This window comes from Haliotis rubra, unplaced genomic scaffold, assembly GCF_003918875.1.
Source record: "Haliotis rubra isolate DU_JTF1 unplaced genomic scaffold, ASM391887v1 Scf862, whole genome shotgun sequence".
Lineage (NCBI taxonomy): Eukaryota > Metazoa > Mollusca > Gastropoda > Lepetellida > Haliotidae > Haliotis > Haliotis rubra.
The window spans coordinates 368,988-393,801 of record NW_025767593.1 but is presented as its reverse complement, the minus strand read 5'-3'; the positions used below and the strand labels follow the sequence as shown (position 1 = coordinate 393,801).

The window sequence follows — 24,814 nt, the reverse complement described above, 5'->3', positions numbered from 1 at the left end:
ATATAACGTACACTGACAAAGATAGCAGAATTTAGACTTTCTTCAAGTAGTATGCATCATACACTCACAATTCGTTAATTTGACTTCGCTGTTTATATACAATAATGAGCAAGGAAGTGTCCCCGACCGCGCGCCAGCCCACGCAAAATGGCCGTCACACGTGCCAGTGGGTTGCTTGAGTTAGCGTTGAGACAGCATGTATCACTATGCTGGAGGTACAACCAAAATTTATCAAATTAATTAATGTGTGGGTCAATTATCTACCTGTCCATAACATTTACTGGTGATATAGGTTAGACAAAGTCGAGCATGCAGAGTTTGTGTTTTGGGGTGTGCGAGATAAATATCAATACGTCAAAAACGAGGCCCATGTGTAGAATGTATTCGACCACAACTTAACCGTGGGTGCAAACATATTTTATAGTTACACACCCTAACCCTACTGGCTAACAGATTATATAGTTACATCGTCAGAAACTGTTAATCTGAAGGGCACCCGTACCCATATCTGGAACATAACAAGATTTGACATTTTTAAATTTCAGAAATGTAATGTCAAAGAGCGCGCATATCAAGTCTGCAGATGATCAATAAATTGGGCATTGATATTACGAGCTCATGATGATTTAATGACAATTTGGTAAAAGAGTGCAGTAACATACAACCATGAGTAATTCAATGACCTCTCAATGCATATGCATGATCAGATATATAGTGCTTGAAACCACACCAGTTCACAAACCTTGATCTCCAACTATATTATCAAACACACATTAAGACTAGAATGTCTGCAAACTTTGATGATATGAAGAATGTCAGGGTGTAATGGCAGTGACACACTTCAATGTTTATGTGGAATCAGTCTGAAAAGACATGACTTGAGGATAATGACTATTACTTTGCTACAGAAAGTAACTCTTCTCATTTAAGTTACGTATTATTTTGAAACCATGAGTAAATGTGTACATGTTAAGTAACTCATTACAGATGCCCCTCCCAGCTACGGCATCTTGTTGTATCATCCCGTTGCAATACTCAAACACCGCCCAAGAGACCTGTTGGTGCATTTCTTGAATTTGCACATTCTCAAACCGTGGAAATATTGAGAAACAATCCAGGTAAGTAGGAGTAAAATTTAAACAAGTCCATCGTGAATTACACATGTTCATCCTCTTGCTACATGGACCCGTGAGGTCCGGGTTAGAAATGATCTTCAGTAACCCATGCTTGTCGGAAAAGGCGACTAACGGGATTGAGTGGTCAGACTCGCTGACTTGGTTGACACGTCATGGTATCCCATTTTGTAGATTGTTGCTCATGCTGTTGATCACTGAATTGTCTCGTCCAGAGGGGCGGTGGGGTAGTCTTATGGTTAAGGCGTTCGCTCGTCACGCTGAAGACCCGGGTTCAATTCCCCACATGGGCACAATGTGTGTCCCCCCGTGATATTGCTTGAATACTGCAAAAAGTGGCTTTAAAATATACTCAGTCAGTCTGGTCCAGAATCGATTATTTACAGACCGATGCCATATATCTGGAATATTGCGGAGTGTGGCGTAAAACTAAACTCACTCACTCACTCCTTGTTACATGACACTAACAATAAGTATTCATTATATATCTGGACTTGTGTTTATAATCAGTTACATTGATTTTAGTCAATATGTCATTCAAATGATGTTCCTTTCATGTCGGTGCAATCATGTGTCCTGCCAGCACTTGCAACTTCTATTGACCCTGTTTTATGGGGTCTGCATACCACATACCATGGCATTTTTCACAGCAACAATAATCATACTACTTGTACAGATGCCTGAAAACAAACCCTGAGCTGACAAAGAAAGGATGGGTGTATCATAAGTGACTTACTTTGGTTTGTTATGGTTTGGCAGTAACTTGTCAACATTCTAGTGTTGTAATGGAGGTAGCTAGGTTGTGAAACCTCAACGATGGCAGGTCAAACTGTTCAGTATATGACGACGATAGCAGGACAAACTGTTCAGTATATGACGACGATGGCAGGTCAAATTGTTCAGTATATGACAACGGTGGCAGGTCAAATTGTTCAGTATATGACAACGATGGCAGGTCAAACTGTTCAGTATATGACAAGGATGGCAGGTCAAACTGTTCAGTATATGACAATGATGGCAGATCAAACTGTTCAGTATATGACTTATAATTAATTAATATGGTAAATCCTGCATTTAAAATAACTTAAATTTTTAAACTTAATCTATCTCATGACTTGCACCTCTCTCTCTCGCCTCGACTTTTAGTGGAACGACTGTAAACTTTTTTCCATAGGCCTCCTTGTCCATTCGCCCGTGCACTCCGTGCTGCTCTCCTTAATTAGATTGCTAGTTCCTAATGACGACCGGGTACTTCATATAAACGAGCTGGAATTCAAGGCTGTAGTTCAAGCCATCTCCCATTGGGCAACAGAGCTTCAATCAACCAGTCTGCTGATCCAATCCAATAAATATACAATTTATATTAAAATTTTCAATATCAGAATATAACACTGCTGGTAAAATAATACTTTATATACCATCTTTTCCTATCATTGTATCTTATTTCATTTCTGTTATTTTGTTGGGTATGTTATTACTTAATCACCAGTTGATTGAAATGGTAAATCTGATTGCTATTTCTGGCTCTGTTTATCAGATAGATACACTTGGTTATCTTAATCCTTGCATGTAAAACAATGCCTAGCATGACAGTACATAAAACTTTCTTACCCGTGAAGGTCCGGGTTAGAATATTGATCTTCAGTAACCCATGTTTGTCGTAAGAGGCGACTAACAGGATCAGGTGGTCAGGCTCGCTGACTTGGTTGACACGTCATTGGTTCCCAATTGTGCAGATCGATAGTCATGCTGTGGATCACTGGATTGTCTGGTCCAGACTCAATTATTTACAGACCACCGCCATATAGCTTGAATATTGCTGAGTGTGGTGTAAAACTAAACTCACTGACTCACTCACATAAAACTTTCTAAACTGGTAAAGTATCATGTAAAGTGATGTGTGGTCACAAATTTCACATCTTCATTGATAAAGTTGTCATCTCTTTACCAACAGAAAAATAGTTTGGTGAAAGTGTAACCTATGTTTGCTAATCTCTTTCTTTATGATCTTTTTTCTGGTTTTAAATTAATTTTGATCATCATCAACAGTAACATGATGTAATATGTTTGTGGACAGATGTGAGCAGAAGAGAGTCTCTCAAGATAGCCAGTCAGAAGTGGCATCAGCTTGACCCACAGGAGAAGGATGTGAGTTCTAATATAGGGACCAAGGAGTAATGTTTAGTTTTAAAAATCTAATTTAAAACCAATTGGTCTTCGTAACATTTTACTTCACTGTTTTACTATTTGGTAAACTACCACGAAACTGGTGTTTCACAACACTTTTCCTGATTTATATTTCTCAGGTTCTTTGTACAGAGATAACAATTTCCTGCTTCATTAGTACCTATTCCTGTAAAAACAGATCAGGGTGCATTGCTTAGGAAGAAATAAGGACTAGATTTAATTAAGTACTGACATTTATGAAGTGTTCCTAGTTACAGTTTGTTGTTGTTTGTTGTTTGCAGGAGAGAACTAGAGTAGTGCGTGAGCGCTATAAGGAGTATCAGCGGCAGTACCAACTGTATCTGCAAAGCCTGACAACAGAGGAGAGGGATCGACTGGATGAACAAAGACAATTCCGCAGGAAAAGGCTTGCTAAGATGAGAAAGAAAAGGGTATGCAAAACAGCTACCATTAGTTTCTCTGTTCTGATCCTTAAAGCCTCTTTTATCACAAAATGTTTCTATTGTTCTGGCCTCTGTTAACAAGATTCCATCAGTTCCATTCCAAATGAGTCTTACTACCGCCACCAGTCCTGTTTAAAATTTGGAGGCCTCCAAGCAACCTCCACCAGTTCTGTTCCAACTTTTGAGATTACTGTTGTCCAAAGCCATCTCTACCAGTTCTGTTGTAAGAGATTACTGTTGTCCAAAGCCATCTCTACCAGTTCTGTTGTAAGAGATTACTGTTGTCCAAAGCCATCTCTACCAGTTCTGTTGTAAGAGATTACTGTTGTCCAAAGCCATCTCTACCAGTTCTGTTGTAAGAGATGACTGTTGTCCAAATCCATCTCTTCCAGTTCTGTTGTAAGAGATGACTGTTGTCCAAAGCCATCTCTACCAGTTCTTTTTAACCAGTAAGAGATGACCAAAGCCATCTCTGAGTTCTGTTGTAATAGATGACTGTTGTCCAAAGCCATCTCTACCAGTTCTGTTGTAAGAGATGACTGTTGTCCAAAGCCATCTCTACCAGTTCTGTTGTAAGAGATTTTGTTTTCAAACACTGACCCTCAAACCCCAAACTTTCAACACCCGACCAACAATGGTCTGTTGTCCAAAGCCATCTCTACCAGTTCTGTTGTAAGAGATTACTGTTGTCCAAAGCCATCTCTACCAGTTCTGTTGTAAGAGATGACTGTTGTCCAAAGCCATCTCTACCAGTTCTGTTGTAAGAGATGACTGTTGTCCAAAGCCATCTCTTCCAGTTCTGTTGTAAGAGATTCCATTGAAACTGTTGTCCAAAGCCATCTCTACCAGTTCTGTTGTTAGAGATTACTGTTGTCCAAAGCCATCTCTACCAGTTCTGTTGTAAGAGATTACTGTTGTCCAAAGCCATCTCTACCAGTTCTGTTGTAAGAAATAACTGTTGTCCAAAGCCATCTCTACCTGTTTTTGTTAGAGATTACTGTTGTCCAAAGCCATCTCTACCAGTTCTGTTGTAAGAGATTACTGTTGTCGAAAGCCATCTCTACCAGTTGACAAACTTTGTTTGCAGATGACACTGTTGTAAGAAGCAGATGAGATAACTGTTGTCCAAAGCCATCTCTACCAGTTCTGTTGTAAGAGATTACTGTTTCCAAAGCCATCACTACCAGTTTTGTTGTAAGAGATTACTGTTGTCCAAAGCCATCTCTACCAGTTCTGTTGTAAGAGATTACTGTTGTCCAAAGCCATCTCTACCAGTTCTGTTGTAAGAGATTACTGTTGTCCAAAGCCATCTCTACCAGTTCTGTTGTAAGAGATTACTGTTGTCCAAAGCCATCTCTACCAGTTCTGTTGTAAGAGATTACTGTTGTCCAAAGCCATCTCTACCAGTTCTATTGTAACCCTCAAAGTCACTGTTGAGCCAATCAACCATTACTAGTAAAGTACCTTATGTACAGGGATTTTGCCACCCATCTCTTCTAGCATTTTACATATATATCAGGGCCTAGATTTTCGAAGCTCTCTAAACGCTAAGATAGTCGTAGGTTAATGTTAATGTATGGCACTTACGACTGTCTTAGCACTAAGAGAGCTTCGAAAATCTAGGCCCTGGACCTGGTACAGAGCTCAATACGTACATGGATGTCCGCAAGCTAGCAGACACTTGAACTGTCACCAGTTAATTTAACCTATTTTATAAGATATGTGGTTTAGATAGTTTTACTGGCTGTCATTTCTGTAAATGGTTCCTGAATTGTTTCAATCAAAGACATGAAAATGGACAAGTGAGATACCTCTGGTAATAGGAAACAGGTTGTTTTTGCTAGTGAGATGAGATTTGGATGAAGTCTAAGCGATAGCACCATCTTGCTATGAACGTGGTAAATGATTGTTGATGTTAGCCTCATCCTGTTTTTGAGGAGGGGGAGGTATATAGCAATCACCATGGATGTCTGTCTTTTCCTTTTCTGAGCAAAACTTCTACACCACTGAATATTTCTTGTTGTAGCATGCTATACAGAGCAGACTAGTGGTGAACTGGTGCCTTGTGCTGATTTGGGATTTGATCTTCATTTTGTTTTGCTTCCATGAAGAACAGTTTGGACTTACACTGAAAATGCTTGTTTCAAGAGCAGAACGCCCAAATCCTTGATTAGGCCAGACCAATTTTATTTCTTGTTTTACAGATTTTTGTCCTCAGAAAACCTAAAGGCAGGAGGGAAAAAAATAAAATAAAATCACCAGTCAAAGTAATATTCCTTCTAAATACTCAAAGTATTTTACTTTTGGCAATTTCTGAAGTGTATATGTGGCAAAAAACAATCTAAAAACAAATTTTCTTGTATATTTACATTTTTGGCCAATAAAATTATTAGGATTTTATTTTTGAGCAGGGAAAATTAATTTTTTTTCTTTTTCTTATTCTTGAAAAAATATGGCAGGCAGGATCCATAAAACAAGAAATAAAATTGGTCTGGCCATATAGATGAAAGAGAAAGGCCCCCCAAATCTTTTTCTCAGAAAGTGTGTCTATGAGGCCTTTGAAACTGGTAGTAGCTTTAGGTTTTAGGTTTGCAAGTTGGAAGTGAAAATTGAAATCTGTAAAAGAACTGTAGGTGTGAAAACACCAAACAACATAGCTATGTGATAATTGTGTTCTACAAATAACTAAGTTCACAAAATCAATACAAAGGTATCACGTTCTCAGAACAAATTCAAAGGTAATAATATTCAAGAGCAGTGGTTATAGCAATAAAGACAGTGATGGTTATATTCACCTCTCGGCAACAGTAGTGGAACTTGTAAGAAATGCTTAAGCAGAGCTCCCATGGTAAAAAGATAGACACTCACAACCATGGGCAAGTATTTGGCGATCACAGGAACGACAGGAACCAGGTGTAGTGTATGTGTACTGAAATGCGAGCTTTGGAGATCGGGTAACTTTGTGGACATACCCCTTTACCACCTGAGGTTTTGTCTTAAACTTAACCAAACCTCAACAGAGTGTAAGGAAATGGGATTGTTCATACTGGACAATGTAATCCATGAACTCAAACCTTTCCCTTGTCATTACAATTATTCATGGACATGCTTGTATACTTTTCATGAAAGCATGCCTTTCTAGCATGAGAAAACCGTCTCTTCCTTGCACAGCACTGGAAAACAAAGTCTCTGATAAATATACATCTACAGTCCAACCTGATTATGATGTACACTGGAAAATATGTCATTATAATGAGATAGAGGAAAGATTGACCTGATAAGTGCCAGGAAATGGATGTTAACAAACATTGTGCTCTGGGCAAAGATGGCTTTGGGCATTGTGCAATATTAACACAATCCATGTTGGTCAGCTCTTCTCATCTTCTTGTTGAACTTAGTGCAATTCATTCAATAACAGAAAGATACACCTAGTCATCGAAGTCTTGATGTTCAGAAAAACATTGGCATTGGCATTGGCATTGGCATTATGTCCTGGTAATTTGGTTTAAGAAACATGGCATAATGAAATATTTGTTTTCTGTGAGCTGTATTTTAGCTTTTTTACAGGAACTGAAGAATCTTGGCAAACCCAAAAGTATTCGAAATGCATTCTTGCTCTTTGTGAAGTCTTCCCGACTTGAAACAAGAGGCGCCAACCCCACAGTAAGTACCTAATAACTTAAAGGTCACATGCAACCAAAAAATCAAACATAATTAAAACACAATTATCACTTCTTCATGACATATAATATGCATTGCTGATTATGAAAAAACAAATAAACAAAATTATAAGCGAATAATCGCAAATCAAAAGTGCAATTTTTTGTACTTGGGTTTACTTCCCTCGAAACGAAGCAGCCGGGATACCGAACCCAGTCAGAGCGGGTGGGTGTGCACTCAAGTGTAACGGCTGGTTCATTAGCAGATGACGCCTTCATGGCTCATTGTGTGTGTATATATAGAGATGTTGGGTTGTGCAAATACATGCTCATTTTTTGTGTATAACATTTTGCAATCAACAGACATCATAACATGTCATGTGTTCAAGTATCACACCTGCCTGTCTGTGTAATTACATAATGTGACAGAGACCTAACTCGGGCCATAAATCAATGCGTTTTGATTATGGTGTATAGCCTGATTGGTGTTAAGTTCAAATTGCATGTGGTCAGTGATCGCGAGTTGTGTATTGAATATTGTCATTAGCAGACAGGCAGGCAGACACACAGGTGTCAATAAAACAAGACATTGAGTTTTGTCTGTGACAACGACATATCTATATCACAGTTAGAAATTCTGTCAACGCTTAAATAATGACATTGCTTTTAAGCATCGAACTGAGAAAGTGTCTCGTAAGAAGAACGTGTGGTGAAATAGACAAATGAAATTATATAAACAGTTAATTTACTGTCATAACATATAAAAGCTCGCTACTGTGAGATATCAACAAAACATTAGAAAAATAGCTCACACCAAAGCCTTCACCGAGTATTCACCGGACAACCCGCTTCCAAGCTGCGCGAACCTATTTCACTGCGCACATGCTATGAGCGCAGCCCAGCTGTTGAAACCCGTTTTCCCCAGAAAAGTCTGGGGAAAATTAGTGAAACGTTTGAACTCCGATTTCGCGCGGTTTTTTTCATCGCGTTATTTTTCAACTTTATAAGTTGAATTTGCATTTTTGATGATTTGTTTCGGTAAGTCCATACCGAAAGGTATCAGAATCTGCAAAGCTGTGTTTTACGTTGCATGTGACCTTTAAATATATAATCATAACACACACCACTCACACCAGTGTGTACGACGACAGATTCACATTTAGCCACTGGTGTCTCAGGGAGGATGCTGTGTCAGGAGAGGTTTCCAGTGTGCCATGCTTGTGCTACGAGATGCTGTGTCAGGAGAGGTTTCCAGTGTGCCATGCTTGTGCTACGAGATGCTGTGTCAGGAGAGGTTTCCAGTGTGCCCTGCTTGTGCTACGAGATGCTGTGTCAGAAGAGGTTTCCAGTGTGCCCCGCTTGTGCTACGGGATGCTGTGTCAGGCTACGAGATGCTGTGTCAGGAGAGGTTTCCAGTGTGCCCTGCTTGTGCTACGAGATGCAGTGTCAGAAGAGGTTTCCAGTGTGCCCTGCTTGTGCTACGAGATGCTGTGTCAGGAGAGGTTTCCAGTGTGCCCTGCTTGTGCTACGAGATGCTGTGTCAGAAGAGGTTTCCAGTGTGCCCTGCTTGTGCTTTCTGAGATGCTGTGTCAGGAGAGGTTTCCAGTGTGCCCTGCTTGTGCTCACGAGATGCTGTGTCAGGAGAGGTTTCCAGTGTGCCATGCTTGTGCTACGAGATGCTGTGTCAGGAGAGGTTTCCAGTGTGCCCTGCTTGTGCTACGAGATGCTGTGTCAGGAGAGGTTTCCAGTGTGCCCTGCTTGTGCTACGAGATGCTGTGTCAGGAGAGGTTTCCAGTGTGCCCTGCTTGTGCTACGAGATGCTGTGTCAGGAGAGGTTTCCAGTGTGCCATGCTAGTGCTAGATGCTGTGTCAGAAGAGGTTTCCAGTGTGCCATGCTTGTGCTACGAGATGCTGTGTCAGAAGAGGTTTCCAGTGTGCTATGCTACGAGATGCTGTGTCAGGGTTTCAACCCATGGTGAAAAAGGATCTAATTCACATTATGATAGACCACCAAACTGAAAGTCGAGGGAGAGTGTGTCGTGGTCTGCTTGTATGGCATCAACATCTATCAAAATTTCATTCTTTAGAAGTCATAAATCAGAATTGAAGCTTTGTTTAAAGGACATGTAACTGATATGTCATGCAAATGTTTGGCATTAATAAATTTTTCCTTATCCTGACTCATGATCTTTTGCTTATCTCCCTTTCCCTTGCGTAATGGTAGTGGAACACTTGAATCCCAGGTAGTTCCCGGAGCGGATGTAAAAATACACCCACCCACGAGTTACCCCCCTTTTCCCGCGCAAACAGTCATGTGACCAGCCTTACTTGTCACTCTTTCCTTTTTGCCCAAGCGGATGGTTGGGCGAGCACTGGAGTCCCTTATACGGCAGATATTCTTTATATTTAGATCCTATTTATCAAAATTACGCTGTGTATGGTATTTGGCTATAACTATAATGCATTAGTTGTATAAATTTTGAAGAAAGTTTTGTAATTTGTTACACTTTTTCATCGTAATGTAACTTGTTTACATTTCATGAAATCTTGCATTGTTTGCAGGCACCGGCTATCAGTGGCTGATCCTCATCCCCAATGCCCACCGTGCATTAAACCATGTTCTTCCACCTCATGTTGTACATATTGCAGTGATTTATCAAATTTGCAATTTAATCAATATTTGTCTTATATCTATGGACGTGCCATTGATCGGGTGAGGAAGTCATTACAAGTCACGGTTGATAAACCTGGAGATCAAGCCGGTAACTGTAGGTTGTTTGCTACTACAGAAATACATCATTCTGGTGCTATGTTGAGTACGTTGCAGGGGCAGTTGTCTGTTATGGGGTCGAAGAAGAGGTCTGCTACGACGGAGTTGACGCCCTCTCAGAGGAAGAAAAAGACTACTGCTTCATCCACAACGCAGAAAAGGGCATCCATAACTAGGTCTACATCGAAATCAACACGACCTAGTAGGTCAACTCATCAGAGGTCGTTTAATGAGGAGATTATCCTACCGCTCGAGGCAGACGTGTTTGATGAACCACCGTTGCTTCTGCCTGAAGTACCTATTAGATCGGGAACACTCGACCTCCACGACTACTAGATCGTCTCCTGCAACTACAACAGCGGCCCAGCTGTTTGACGACCAACCACCAACTTCTCAACGCAGTGACACAACACAACACAACATCAGCGATGACGAACGCTTCATCAACGCCGAATCAGTTCCAGTTAACGCAGAACTTTGAACCAGGCGACTTTATGAGGCAATTTACTACTCAAATGATGGCCATGATGGAACAACGTTTTGATGAGGAAGCGAAGGCACGACAGGAACGCTCATCAACTGACAACGTTCGCAAACCCTCAGACCTACGCGAACCTAATACGCATCACAAATCTACATCTGCAGACAACGTTGGTGAACGTGAACGTTCGAGAAGGTCATCACAATCGGACGACTCTGTCATCATGAACAAGATGGAAGGTCCATGAAGGCTGCTAACTCTACGAGAACTTCGTCTGCGAACCCTCAACATTCCAGAACGTCTAGAAATCCATCCCCAAGAGCCAGCCGTTCCAGATCTACATCCCACAGCTCTCACACTCGAAGAGAAGGTTCGCGAAGGCAAGGTTCGCGAGAGACTAGTTCGCGAAGGGAGGAATCACGAGACAGACGTTCGCGAAAGGATGACTCACGACATTCACGAAAGGAAGGTTCGCACACGGAGGATTCGCGAAGTCATAGTTCTACGGAACAAGAACTATCTGATGAACATACTGACTACGTCTTCTCAGATACGGAAGTTACAGCTTGAATAGCTAATGGATTGAACTTAAAGTCTCCCTCCAAGGAATTGGATGAAGTTTACACATATAAGATGTGCAAGGACGACTTCGACTCAGTCACCATTCCCCCTATTGAGCCTATATCCAAGGTGCCTTGAAATCTACGCACATCTTTTGACAAAGCTACTAGATTCCAGAATCAACATCTGCCAGCATTTAATGCGAGGAAATTCCACTTATATCACATGGACCCCTTAATAAGAGCGCCGGACTTAGATGAAAATATAAAACTGGTCAACGACTCTCGGAACAAGGTCTACAAGGTGGAGGATAAAAAGTTGGCTCAACTTGATACAGCGATGAGGAGATCCTTCTTCGGATTAGCGAGGTCCAGAGCAATCAATGAGGCATTGATTATCAAGTTCCAGAACCCCAGTTCGGAAGAATTCGGAAGATATTATCTGCTCTGCTCACTCAGAAAAAGGACCAATACTTCATATCGGATTATTTGGCCTCAATGTCGGCGGGTCTCACCTTATTACGGAGACAGGGTCTACTGGCATCGTGTTCCTGGAGTGACAGATTTACCCAACCGCTACTTAGAGCTCTTTGGTCGGTGCCTACCACCTTCGGAGGTGAGATAGATGAAGCAGCTAAGGAAGCTACTCACAATTTTGTGAGGACAATCTTTCTTCTTGGCGGATGAAGGACCCAACTCCTCAGACAGCTTACGCGAGTCCCTATCAGAGCAACAGCGAGTACCGACCCTCCTGTAGTCAGTAAAGGTGTCTTCATCCAGATGTTAGCACTGCTCACATCTATGATCCCATGAACACAAGCCAATACAGTCGACACAAGCTGAGTGTGGGTCGGACGTAGAAAATATCTTCTTGCATCGATTACAAATTTCCTTTTCTTGGTAGAACAGTCTCTTTTCCCCATAGTTACAAGGGAACCGTGAAGAAATTTTCTAAGGTCACAGAAACGTCTGCACAGGTCGGCGACAAGAAAGAGAATGATTAGAGATGGGTGGTCACATGAGCAGGTAGTGGAGCAGGCTGCATGCTTCTCAGGAGACACTGAGGCTGTGCTATAAGGGGAGCAGCTTGGAGTGCACAGGCGTATGGACAGGAGGGGCCTGGTTTGGGTTTATAGTTTTGTTTCCACTCAGTTGTTCGAATTAAAGAGAGAGAGTACAAGACCTGAGATAGGTTAAGTATATAGTTCATTTTAAATATTGTACCAGTAACTTTACACTTATTGTAAACACAGCTGTTTATATTCACATGATATCTATACTATATTTGTACAAGTATCTGTACATCAAATTGTTGTATCCTTGTACCTCTTGTACCGCTGTGAGCAGTCTGAGTATAGTCAAGGTCAGTTCTGTACAACATGATATGCGACCACAGGTCTTGACAGCACAATTTCCTGTTGGTGCTAATTCACCTTTAATCTGTTGGTGACACCTGTCATCGTATCCCAATTGGGTAGGTTGATGCTCATAATGTTGATCACTAAATTGTCTGGTCCACACTCAGTTATTTACAGACCGCTGCCATATAGCTGGAATATTGCTGAGTGCGGCGTTAAACAACAAGCAAACACACAAACAAAATATGATCTGTTGTTAAATGGCGCATCATCTATTTTCATTTGTCCATTACTTATGTTTGTAGACTGTCATTCAGCGTTTGGTTGAAAACTGGAAGGCATTGCCAAAAGATGAAAAAGAGGTGTGTATCTTGATGTGAGGCATCCCACCCATGTGTGGAGTCAGTAGATAAAGCTGGGATATTGCTGCTGTGAAGGAAAGTAATTGCACAACTTTGATAGAATGGTCTTCATCCAGTTGTAGACACATGATGACATGTTTTAACATGTTCCATATTCTCTCTCATTGATGCCTGCCGGGTTAGAGTTGGTCTTCAGTAACCAATGCTTGTCGTTAGGGCGATTAACAGGATTGGGTGACACGTCATCGTATCCCAGTTGCGTAGATTGATTCTCATCATTGTCTGGTCCAGATTCGTTTATTTACAGACCGCCACCATATAGTTGGAATATTACTGAGTGTGGCATAAAACTTAAACTCACTCAATAAGTAAATTCTTAGGAAGATTTGTTGTTTGGGATTACAGATGCTAGTTATACTAGTATGCCATTATTCTTGTTTTGCTGCAGAGAACCTCATGATGAAGATTGAGATGCTGCTTATTTCCCCTGGTATTTGTTTCTGGGGATAATTTTCAGTTTGGTGCAAAACCTCGCACCATGTCAATTGTTTAGTGCACTTGTAAAGTTATGTCAATTTTAACAGCAGAACTATTTTGATGGTTGTTCAATAGGATATTCTGTAACAAGGATATCTCTTGAAGCATGCATGAGATCTGTGTGTATGTATGTGTAATCTATGTCATGATCAACAGAATGAAATCAACTTTCCTCTCAACATACGCAGTGTATATGTACAATAATGTTCAACTGATGGCAGTGTCTGTTTTATATTGATTAGTAACTGTTGTTGCAGATCTACTACGAGGACGCTCGGCTGGACCGGGAACGCTACGAGTCTGAGATGAAGGCTTGGGAAGATAAGATGAAGGATATCGGAAGAGAGGACGTCATCAGGATTAAAAGTAGAACCAAAAAACAGAAAGTGACAAAGGCCCCAGCAAGAAAGGTCAAGAAAGCTAAAACTAAAGCTAAAACTAAAGCTAACTCTAAAGCTGGAACAAAAGCTAAAACAAAGACAAAGGATACAAAAGCAACTAAAACAAGGTCTAAGTCTGCTAAGACCGACACCAAATCCACACAAACTGATTAACACATGCTCCCAAAATTTACAGCATGTGAAGTTGTTTCATATTCCATTTATCATGATGATGTGTGTGGAATCATGATACATATTTGATGTCAGAAAAGTATCAGACTGAATCATCATGATACTGATATTATCAAGAACCACATATATGCTTTTCAAAAGAACACCTGATTCTTGTATCTCAAGTCAGTCAGGGCAGGGTAAATTAACTGTAGTAACAGTGTATGAAATAAGCCAAAACCCCAGCCAGACATGAAGGCTGGTAACTTCAAAATGTTACCAGCCCAAAATGGATTTAACTAGAAAAGACAAAAGAAAATACATGTAACTCAATGTTTATTTAGTCAGAGCTTTGAGCTTGCGATACAATAATTAATGTTAAAACAGTAATTGGCAAGTTTAAAAGTAAAGCTCATTTTGAAAAATAGATTTTAAGATATGGTGATTTTACTCAGATGTATGGAACATGTTATCTAAACTTTTTACTTGACCATCGGGCTGGCTAGCTGTAAATTTAGACCGTCTGTCATAAATCTAGCCCGTCTCGGGTGGTCGGACGGGCCTTATTTCATACACTGGTAGTAATATAAAAGAATGGTGTGTTCTGTAGCTTCTTTGAGTATTGCTTATGATCATAAATCAAGATTATTTAAATTTTGGATGTGAGAGAAATGACAATCCACTAGGTAAACTGAAACCATGTGATCATCAAACAGTGCTGTTGTTACATGTATCCCAGGACCATGAAATGTTAGTGCTAGTTAGTGTAGCATGGACGACAGTATATGGTGAACATACTGCCAGTATCCCAGGGCATTGAGACCAAAGATTTGGCCATTCCATGTGCTACCTCATATCTTGTTAATGAAAATCTGATGTTGCCATAGTAAGTTCTAATTTTTAATGCCTTAATAATAGCACTTGTTAATTAAATCACTTGACAGTACAATGAGATTATTTAGCTTAGTTTGTTACAGTGTTCAAATACCATGATCAATAACCATTTCAAAATCTAGGGATCTATGTGTAGAATCCTGATCTTTGAACACAAGTCCAGGTTGCATATTGATTTAGACTTTACTGAGCCGGCTGGTGACGGCTTCATAGATATTCATTGTCTGCTGGTCATGAAAATGTTTCTGCGGATGAATCTTCAGCATTAGTAGGGTGATGGGAAACTGTTGCAGTACAGTGTGACGGCTGTTTATCATGGCAAGGAGCCGCACTCCTTTCTCAAAACATGTCTTCCTCATAAGCATCCTGGATTATCCAATGTATCCTTTCTGCTCTGTTGTGATGAGACACAAGACCAACTTGCTACCATAGCTTAGCACCTGATAAGATAGACACAGTGCTAATCATAGCTGAATGATCAAATTACACAAATAATTTATCAGCAACAGAAATTCTTTGCTAGGTTTGTAATAGGGAATGTGTTTGAGATGATATATCAGCACACAGGATCACGTGACACCAACACTGTGGTGAATGTTCACGTGATCAGTGTGTGTCCTCCCTCCCATCTCACTGTACTTGTGTCAAGGATGCAGTCGGATACTGCATTGTTAGACTAAAGCCAGTTGTGTCATACAGTATGTACAGAGCAATGAGCTTCTAGTTTACCAGTACACTATTTTGTGATGACCCTGATCATGCTAGTTTGTCTTGTTTTTGAAGATCTTTATCACCACCTTGTGTTCATGTGGCTCAGACCCACCAAGGCAAACCAGCAGCCACATCATCGATTATGTTGACACTTTCAATAGAATGTACCACATAAATTACAAGCTAGACACATGCCTCAGTAACTTTCCATTACATCGACTAAACCCCTTCCTTCAGTGTAAACATACCACATGGAATGCAACAATATGTGCAGTGTTCCTTTCTGTGGGGAGTGATAATCATTGTTTGTGGGGTTTGTGCTGTGAGTGTACTTTCTGTGGATATTCCTATTTAATATGTAGGTCGTATAGTTTGGTTGCTATCTGCTGGTTTTCATTGGTGGGCCTGAGGTTGATACTGTGTGTGTGTGTGGGTGCTGTACTTTAACACTGCCATGTTAGCTGGGGCAAGTGAGAAGCCTCTGGTCAAGTAGTATGCATGACTAGTTCCGTATTGGTAACATTGCATGAGAGTGCTGCCTTTGTATATAGCATTTGTATGGAAGGAAACAAAAGAGTGAAATAAATATATCTTATACAAATATTGCAGAAAGTGAGTTTGTTTGGTTTGTGTAGACAGCAGCAGCTGTAGTTGGTAAATTTGATTGAGTGATTTGACCAATTGTACACAATAGTGTCATGCTCTTCCTTGATTTCTGTACAGGCTTCTATTGCAGGAAAATTGCCTGTATCATTAAACAACTCTCCCGTACTCAAACAACCACAACAAACTTTCAAAAGATCATTGTGTTGTGATTTTTATAACTAAAAGGCTCTTATCAAGGCACAGTCCTTGCCAAATACTTTTGATTCAGCCTGCCAAATACTTTTGATTCAGCTTGCCTAAACTTGCAGATTTTATTTTGAACCCAAGATAAACCTGAACAGGTGTCCAGAAGCAGCTTCAAATCACCAGAAGACACACGTCATACAAGAATGGGGATTTCCAACAGGTGGCTAACATCACTCACTGTCTAAATCTTACCTCATGTTACATGCTGGCTGCTTGATTAAGCAGAAATTCACCTGCCTAAGTTGCGATGTTAAACAAAGTAAACAAATACTGATGTTGATAATTCCTTTATTCAGCTCCTCACTACTTTGTAAATATGATGTCCTGTATGAAAATAAATCTTGGACAATGAGAATCAGCCTTCTGCCTTCTCTGACAGCAAGCTGCCTGTGGGAGGCACAAGTTCCTGTGTGTACTGGTGAAAAAGATCATCAAAAGCTCGAAGTAACCATGGTAACTCAATGAATCAAACTGTTACTCGAATGACTTTATCAGGGCTCCAGATAAGGGCTGTATCGGCATATGTATGGATAAAAAATAAGCACGATACAATAGGAAATAATTTAGAAAACGTATCAGAAACACAGCAATGGTGTATGGTCTTAGAATCATTTACTGATGTAGTAATCTGAAAACATATTGCTGTATTGTTTATTGACCTGTTTATACGAGTAGCAATGTTGTGGTGCATATATGAAACGAAACACAAGATCACATACTCCATTAAATTCCATTCAGTACTCAAAATGTACCCTAAGTTTTTACAGTACTCCTATATTTAAAAAATATGGAGTACGTACTCCTGATGTTGAAAAATTATCTGGAGCCCTGACTTTATGTTCAGAATTAAAAACTTTGTGTCTTGAATTAACACACCTCAGTCCAGACAAGTCTAATTTCAGTATACCAACAAGTAGGACTGACTGACTGACTGAGTTTAGTTTTACGCCGCTTTTAGCAATATTCCAGCAATATCACGGTGGGGGACACCAGAAATGGGCCAACAAGTAGGAAGTGAAATAGGAAGTTGCCATGGTTGACATGAGAATCATTTCTTTAAAACATGTTAAAACAATTTTAAGCAAAAATGCAAACAAAAGTCTGAAATGCATATGTACAATAAGAGACCATTTCTGTGCAACAAATCAGTCTGGCCCTGGAAATTAATAACAGCTTAAAGATGTCTGCTTGTGCAATAATTATGCACCATGCAGTTGATAATAGAGACTCAGGCACACATCTTCACAACAAATTTTCACCCTAAGATAGTTTCTACCATTTTGTTAAGGCCACAGGGGGTGGAAATACTAAAATTTCATACTCAAATTTAGTATACTAAAACCTCTGCTTGCGGAGTCTGATTTAGCTCTGCTAAAACAGAGAAAAGAAGAAAAGCTAAATGTTGATAACTGAACAACAACAAGCCAACTTCAATGGGTGTCAGCCACAGGAACACAACTAACCATGTGAATATTGAAACTCTCATTTGCTATTTGTCATAGGTTCTGCACTTCTCCACTTGTCCTATTCTGTTTTCATTGTGTATGTTTTCAATTTGTTTTTATATGGAAACGTCCTGACCAAACTGGAAATATGATGTCACGAGATACACATTTTATATGTTGGGAGATTAACAGTTCAGCCAGTATGAATTCTAAAACAAAATACATTTAGCACACTGACATCTATACAATATGAAGTTCAAAATACTGTTGGAATTATCCAGGAAGTAGCTTGTTCCGCGCTACTGTTGCACATGCTCACTACACCACCGCCATCTAGTGCACGGCAAGTCTAATGCAGGGAGAAGTCTGTGTCAGAGCGGGCAATTACAAATAGTTTTGGAGGCACACAAAGTTTCAAGGTTAAGGCTGTCTATTTTCATACTTGCCTAAGGGCAACCAAATGATATTTTCAAACTTGATGCCAAAACATTTTCATGGATTGGGCATGTCAATCAGACTAATTGAATACCCCTGGACCAATGTTCATGGACACAACGGATAGTAGCTGCTATGTACTATTCAGGATAGTAGCTGCTATGTACTATTCAGGATAGAAGCTGCATGCATACAGTAAGTTAAAGGTCACATGCAACCAAAAAATCAAACATAAGTAAAACACAATTATCACTTATTCCAGGATAGCTGCTATGACATATGATATACATTGCTGATTATGAAAAACATATAAACAAAATTATAAGCTGCATATGTGCAATATTTTGTACTACTTCCCTTGAGGAACCCAGTCAGAAGCGCAGGGTGTGCACTCAAGTGTAGCGGCTGGTTCATTTGCCGATGCCCTCACGGCTCATTGTGTGTGTGTGTATATAGAGATGTCGGGTTTTGTAAATACATGCTCATTTTTTGTGTATAACATTTTGCAATCAACAGACATCATAACATGTCATGTGTACAAGTATCACACCTGCCTGTCTGTGTAATTACATAATGTGACAGCGACCGAACTCGGGCCATAAATCAATGCGTTTTGTTTATGGTGTATAGCCTGATAGGTGTTAAGTTCAAATTGCATGTGGTCAGTGATCGAGTTGTGTATTGAATATTATCATTAGCAGACAGGCAGGCAGACACATAGGTGTCAATAAAACAGACATTGAGTTTTGTCTGTGACAACGACACATCTATATCACAGTTAGAATCTCTGTCAACGCTAAATAATGACATTGCTTTTAAGTATCGAACTGAGAAAGTGACTCGGTAAGAACGTGTGGTGAAATAGACAAATGAAATTATATAAACAGTTAAATCGGTAATCTACTGTCATAACATATAAAAAGCTTGTGCCTGTGAAATATCAACAAAACATTAGAAACATAGCTCACATCAAAACCTTCACCGAGTATTCACAGCCAGCGAAGGTTTTCCGTCTTGAAATGTCGAACGTCTCACTGGTTGACACATAGCTGAGTAGATCTAGATCCTAACATGTAACGAGTAGATTATTTACTATTTGTTTTGATTAGACTACTCCTGCTCACGACCTTATAATCCGGACATCCCGCTTCCAAGCTGCGCGAACCTATTTCACTGCGAATGTGCCATGAGCGCAGCCCAGCGCAGCGAAGCACAGCTGTTGAAACCACTTTTCACCCCAAACGCTGGGTGATTTGATGATTTGTATCTGTAAGTCCATACCGAAAGGTATCAGACGTTGCATGTGACCTTTAACAACATATGTAAAGCTTTGACATTGAGTACACGATGTCAAATTTCAATGCATAATACGAAAAAGAGAATCATGGGGTTTTGACAGAACTGACTTTGAGATCAACACAACCATGTTGACATGGTTACCAAAGGCATATGCATGCTCCTACCATAAGTCATGTATAATGTTGACACTGAAATACTTCTGAATGTAACCTGTTTCAGACTACAGTTATCCATTGTGGCTGGAAGGTATCACAACACAGCCTGTAATTGTGGATCCATGTTCCTTGCCTTGTTTTAAGTTGTATATCTCATATTTGTGTAGAGACGAAGTATTGTACAGCTTAATGCAGTTTTGAACAAAGTAAACATGTTTCATTCAACAAAATAACAAACAGCTGTACATTAATGTGCCACAAAAACTACATATATATCTTGAATCTACCATGAATAAGCATTCAGAACATGATAAATTTATGTTTCTGAAAAATATGCACAGAAACATTTGCTTTCAAAAATCATCCAACATTGCTCAATTAATGCACATTTTATTGTGCAAAATGCACCATTCTAATTTCCTTTTGGGGGTTTTCATTCATGTCATTTAATACCTTGTACTACTATAAATGGTTGTACTTAATGTAGTTTCTTTATTTTCATAAATACCACTTGTGGACACATCTTTGTTCAACAGGCACAATTCTGTTGTCCACGGTCAGGCAGTGACGGGTATGATTGGCTCCATCTCAGGAAGTCTCTTCTACACATAACAGGGCACCTGTCTCGTGTGCACATTACCTCCTCTACTGTTGTATACCGGTATACATAATGATGCATAATGACGTAAGCTCACACAACTGTCTGCTTCACAAACATTCCTGGCAGATGGTGATGGTAGAAGCTCCATTCCAGCTGCTTCTTGTCTGCCATGACAGGAACTGAATTCTAAACAGGGCAGTCCATCTGCGATTCCCACAAACAGCACTAATCTCATCACACACACAAACACAGATGTGCTAACTAGAGCACCACTCATGTCATAACAGCATTGCATATGAGGAACGTGAAGAGATACAGAGCAAAGTCCTCCGTGACTGCAGTGAAGTAGCCCATAGTTCTGTTAAAGACGGCAACAAACTCTGGCTTTATCCCTGACAACACAAGAGCCCCTGACATCAATGAGCTATTGTGAGGCAGGGCAACATCCTGTTTAAATAGAAAAGATATTTCGTACTGTAACAAACATGAATTTGTTATGGGGAAAAAATATACAAATTTTTAACTCACAAAACTTTTTTTCAGATTTTGTGCATGAATGTGAAACGACATCCTAAATTGAGAGAAGTTTCACCTGTATCAATTGGTAATGAGAAGTAGACATATAAGTCCATGCATTGCTTTGTAGTAATGATGAATGGCTATCATGTCAAAGTTCCAAAAATGTTTCTTGGTTACCTCAACTTTTGAAGACACACTTCCTTTTAAAATGTCAAATGAAACATAGGTTATGTTTAAGATATTTTGTCCACTTCTAAAAGGCATTGTATTCAAAGTTTTGGCCATGAAAGCCATGTGAATGTACACTTGGCACAAAAGTACACCAACGATGTGATCTAGGCTACCAGTTGTCAAATTTCCATTTTCCTTCTTTGTCTGCTGTCAGTTAGGTTCCTCACTCTGAGAGGGTGCGTTTAAATCCTGAATGAGAATCAAGCTAAACAAGTACTAGAATGTAAGAAAGTGAAATCCCACAAGTAACATATGTTACATCAATCTGGTCATACACTAAATGAGGTTCAAATCAATCAACATGTTAATCCTACCTTCATGTATGTGTAGTGAAACGAATACAGTCCCACTTGAAGCAGTACAAAAGGCAAGAAGATTGACTGAAACAAAAATATTAGGGGTGACTATTGAGAGGGAACCAACTATTGCGATAGCAATAGTCTATTGCAACGTACTACATGTATTGTGATAACGATAGTCTATTGCGACCAACTATTGCAATAGTTTTTTTCTCCTTGAATTGTCTCATTTGAAATCATTTCCCAAAATGAATATATAGTTTATATGAAATAAAAACAAGTTGAAGTAGTTTCAGTCTCTTTTAATAACTGACAAGTAACTTGAAACCCAGATGAAGTAAACAGTTAAAACATAAACTTATTGTTATTCACAACTTCAAACCTTGCCATGTTTGTTTGGGGCGGTGGGGTAGCCTAGTGGTTAAAGTGTTGGCTCGTCACGCAGAAGACCCGGGTTCGATTCCCCACATGGGCACAATGTGTTAAGCTCATTTCTGGTGTCCCCCGCCGTGATATTGCTGGAATATTGCTAAAAGCGGCGTAAAACAACTCAGTCAGTCAGTCAGTCAGCCATGTTTGTTTAAGAGGTAACAGGGGCAGATAACTCTAGATCAAAGTGAATGAATCTGGTACTTCCTGTACTTTGCGCTGTGCATTTAACAACGGAAGTCAATTACTAAACTATCGATAGTCACACATACTATTGATGCATCGATAGTTTTTCGTTTCTACCATCGATTAACTGCTATCGGAGACTCAACAATTGCAATCCATCGATAGTTTGATGCATCGTTACAGCACTAAAAAATATTATCACAAGTCTGTATGTGATGTAAAAGACACCCTCTTACCGGTATATATCTAACTACCCTGGTTTGAAAAACCAGTGTTAATTACATTTGAAGTGAAAACTGTCTGCTTATGAAAACTGTTTAAATGTTACACTGTATCAAGCATCCTGTATTACTGCATGTAGGAGAACTAACAAACCTGGACATAGAAGACTCCATAACCAGATGATAGCACCCATCTGATGAAGAAGGCCACTATTACACAGCTCCCTAGTCGGAGGTTTTCCAGAATCTGCAGCAACCCAGCAGTCTCTTGTGTGATTTGCTTTTTGCTTTGTGTTGACTGACCACTGCCACTAGTGCCAGCAACCCTCACAGGGGACACAGCAGGAGCGGCCCTCACAGAGCTGAGAGAGGGGCGGGGGTGTACCATTGTACCTTCAGGCACTGATGAAGAAGACCTGGAAGGGGAGGATGTGTCACCATCATCTCCTGGCGACTCGCTCACTTGTGGTGTGCCTTGCAAAACATCAGGTTCTGTTGAAGGTGTCGTTGGTGATGGAGTTGTTCTTTCTGATTCATCAGTACTAACTGGGGAGCTTGATTCATCTAAAATACAAAAGTCCCAATTATTACTCTTGTTAACAGTCCTGTTGAGTATTAATGATTTCATATGGGAATGACAAGTCTCTACGGATGATCAACTTCTTTATTGTACGATAGCGATGTAACCGTGTAGATACTTATACCGTTTTCAAGCATGAGGTGGTGAATAGATACAGCAGCATATATTATAGGGTACATGAGGGCTAACAAAGACAATGGATGATAAACAAGATGATTAACAATGAAAACAAGCAAAATTATACACGCGGCAAGATGACAGCATGATGAATAGGATACCAGTGAGGGTGGGGATGACTAATAAGGGGAGAGGATTAGTTAGAGGAGCCTTTCTACTTGAAGAGTTCTACGGCAATATTGTCATGTCGTAATTATGAAAACATGGAAGGTTTTCGAGAATATTGTGATAATTTAACATGTGTGAAGAGTCTTGGCAGCTTCAGTGTGAAATATAAATTTGCAATCAATATAATCAAGCTCAATTATAGTGCTAATCATGACAGAGGGTAGACTCATTGTTGTTTTCAAATTAGAAAAAACAGACTTTCCGTAAAACTTGTATTTTTGATCACTGACGATAAGTCATTGATTTAACTGAAAACATGAAACACAAAAGGTGATTGATATATTTGCTACTGATGTCACTTGCTGAGTGACAGTTGCTCTGGGCCTTACACATGTTTGGGTAAAATAATATGATGCATCGTTTGTTTTTGTTTTGAATGAACCAAATCTTTATACATGTGGTCATGTGTTCTCAACTAAAATTTTTCAGTTGTAATTTTTGAAAGGTAAAAAAGAGTATTTGTACTCAGTCTTATTTTAAAAAGTTGGCCCACCCGAAATATCGTAAGAGAGAATTTTCAAAAGCGGGCCCACATTTCTGTCTACTTCGATGCCAATGGTTTTGTTGGTGAGGTGGGTTTTCATTCATTTGCATAACTACAGTCAACACATTTTTTTATATGCTAAGATTTGTAGTTTTACTCGTTGTTTAAAATGTGTGCCCACTCACAAAAATCTCTATCTCATACATTTCTGTTTCCACTTTAATGTATACAATTTGGTTGCTGATATTGTATGTAGTAAACACTTGTTTTTAATGCTCAAAACTTTGACAAGATGTGTTTATAATATTATATGTTCGAGCATCTCCTTAGCTAACAAATTCAACAGCAAAATAAATGTAGTTCACAGTAAGATAACTATTATTGATATATCCCAAAGCAAATCTCGTGATTGTCGTTGTTTGTCTTAGGGGCTCGAAAACACCGTACGCGAGGTTATATTTAGAAAGTGTCCATTAACAGCCAGCTGACTGAAAACACTAACAACTGCTTGAGTAGTGAGCTAATATGACATGAATCATACAAACATGGCGTTAGAATTTCTAACAAGTTTCACTTCACAGGTGATTTTAACCTCCCGCTCTGCACCAGAGACAGGTGGCATACTGACAGGCTGGTTAAACCCATTCTTGTTATCTAGATTACACGAGAGCATGAGTTGTACTCCAACATTTGATAGCAAAACCCCATTAAACGTCTTGAAGAAAAAAAATCAGTGCATATTGGCAAGGCAATTATCCATTTCTGAAAATAACAACGAAAAGGAACAATCACCCAGTTCACTATCGATCGGCTTTCCCAGCAGCCGGTTCAATCGATTTTCTGAATTTTGAAGAATCTTTCGTCTTCTTGCCTCTCGTCTTGCTGCAAGTTCAGCCATGATGATTTCCCTTTTAATAATTATTTTCGTATCTACGTTACTGATACAAATTGCTCATGGGCGTAGTCTCCAGTGAATACTATTGATATAAATACTACAAAAATAAATCACTATAAGTCATATCAATTGTATTAATATTCATTTTGACTTCTACAACACAGTTCTTGTTATCAGCTGTTTTTATCCGAA

General features: G+C 39.6%; 2 protein-coding genes across 2 annotated transcripts; one reads left to right on the top strand and one right to left on the bottom strand.

Moving 5' to 3' along the window:
* Positions 1 to 117: 117 nt before the first annotated feature.
* On the top strand, positions 118 to 16,853 carry LOC124262983 (transcription factor A, mitochondrial-like). Its single transcript, XM_046697600.1, has 7 exons — positions 118 to 215; positions 988 to 1,118; positions 3,211 to 3,281; positions 3,602 to 3,751; positions 7,331 to 7,426; positions 12,897 to 12,953; positions 13,748 to 16,853. The coding sequence occupies exons 1-7, from the start codon at positions 148 to 150 to the stop codon at positions 14,042 to 14,044; spliced, it is 870 nt and encodes a 289-aa protein (XP_046553556.1). The 5' UTR covers positions 118 to 147; the 3' UTR covers positions 14,045 to 16,853.
* Positions 16,854 to 20,202: 3,349 nt separating this feature from the next.
* Positions 20,203 to 24,800, bottom strand: LOC124262985 (guided entry of tail-anchored proteins factor CAMLG-like). Its single transcript, XM_046697601.1, has 4 exons — positions 24,520 to 24,800; positions 22,473 to 22,882; positions 21,498 to 21,563; positions 20,203 to 20,880 (listed from the first exon to the last, which is right to left on the bottom strand). Exons 1-4 carry the CDS (start codon positions 24,623 to 24,625, stop codon positions 20,707 to 20,709), a joined length of 756 nt encoding a protein of 251 aa, XP_046553557.1. The 5' UTR covers positions 24,626 to 24,800; the 3' UTR covers positions 20,203 to 20,706.
* Positions 24,801 to 24,814: the final 14 nt, after the last annotated feature.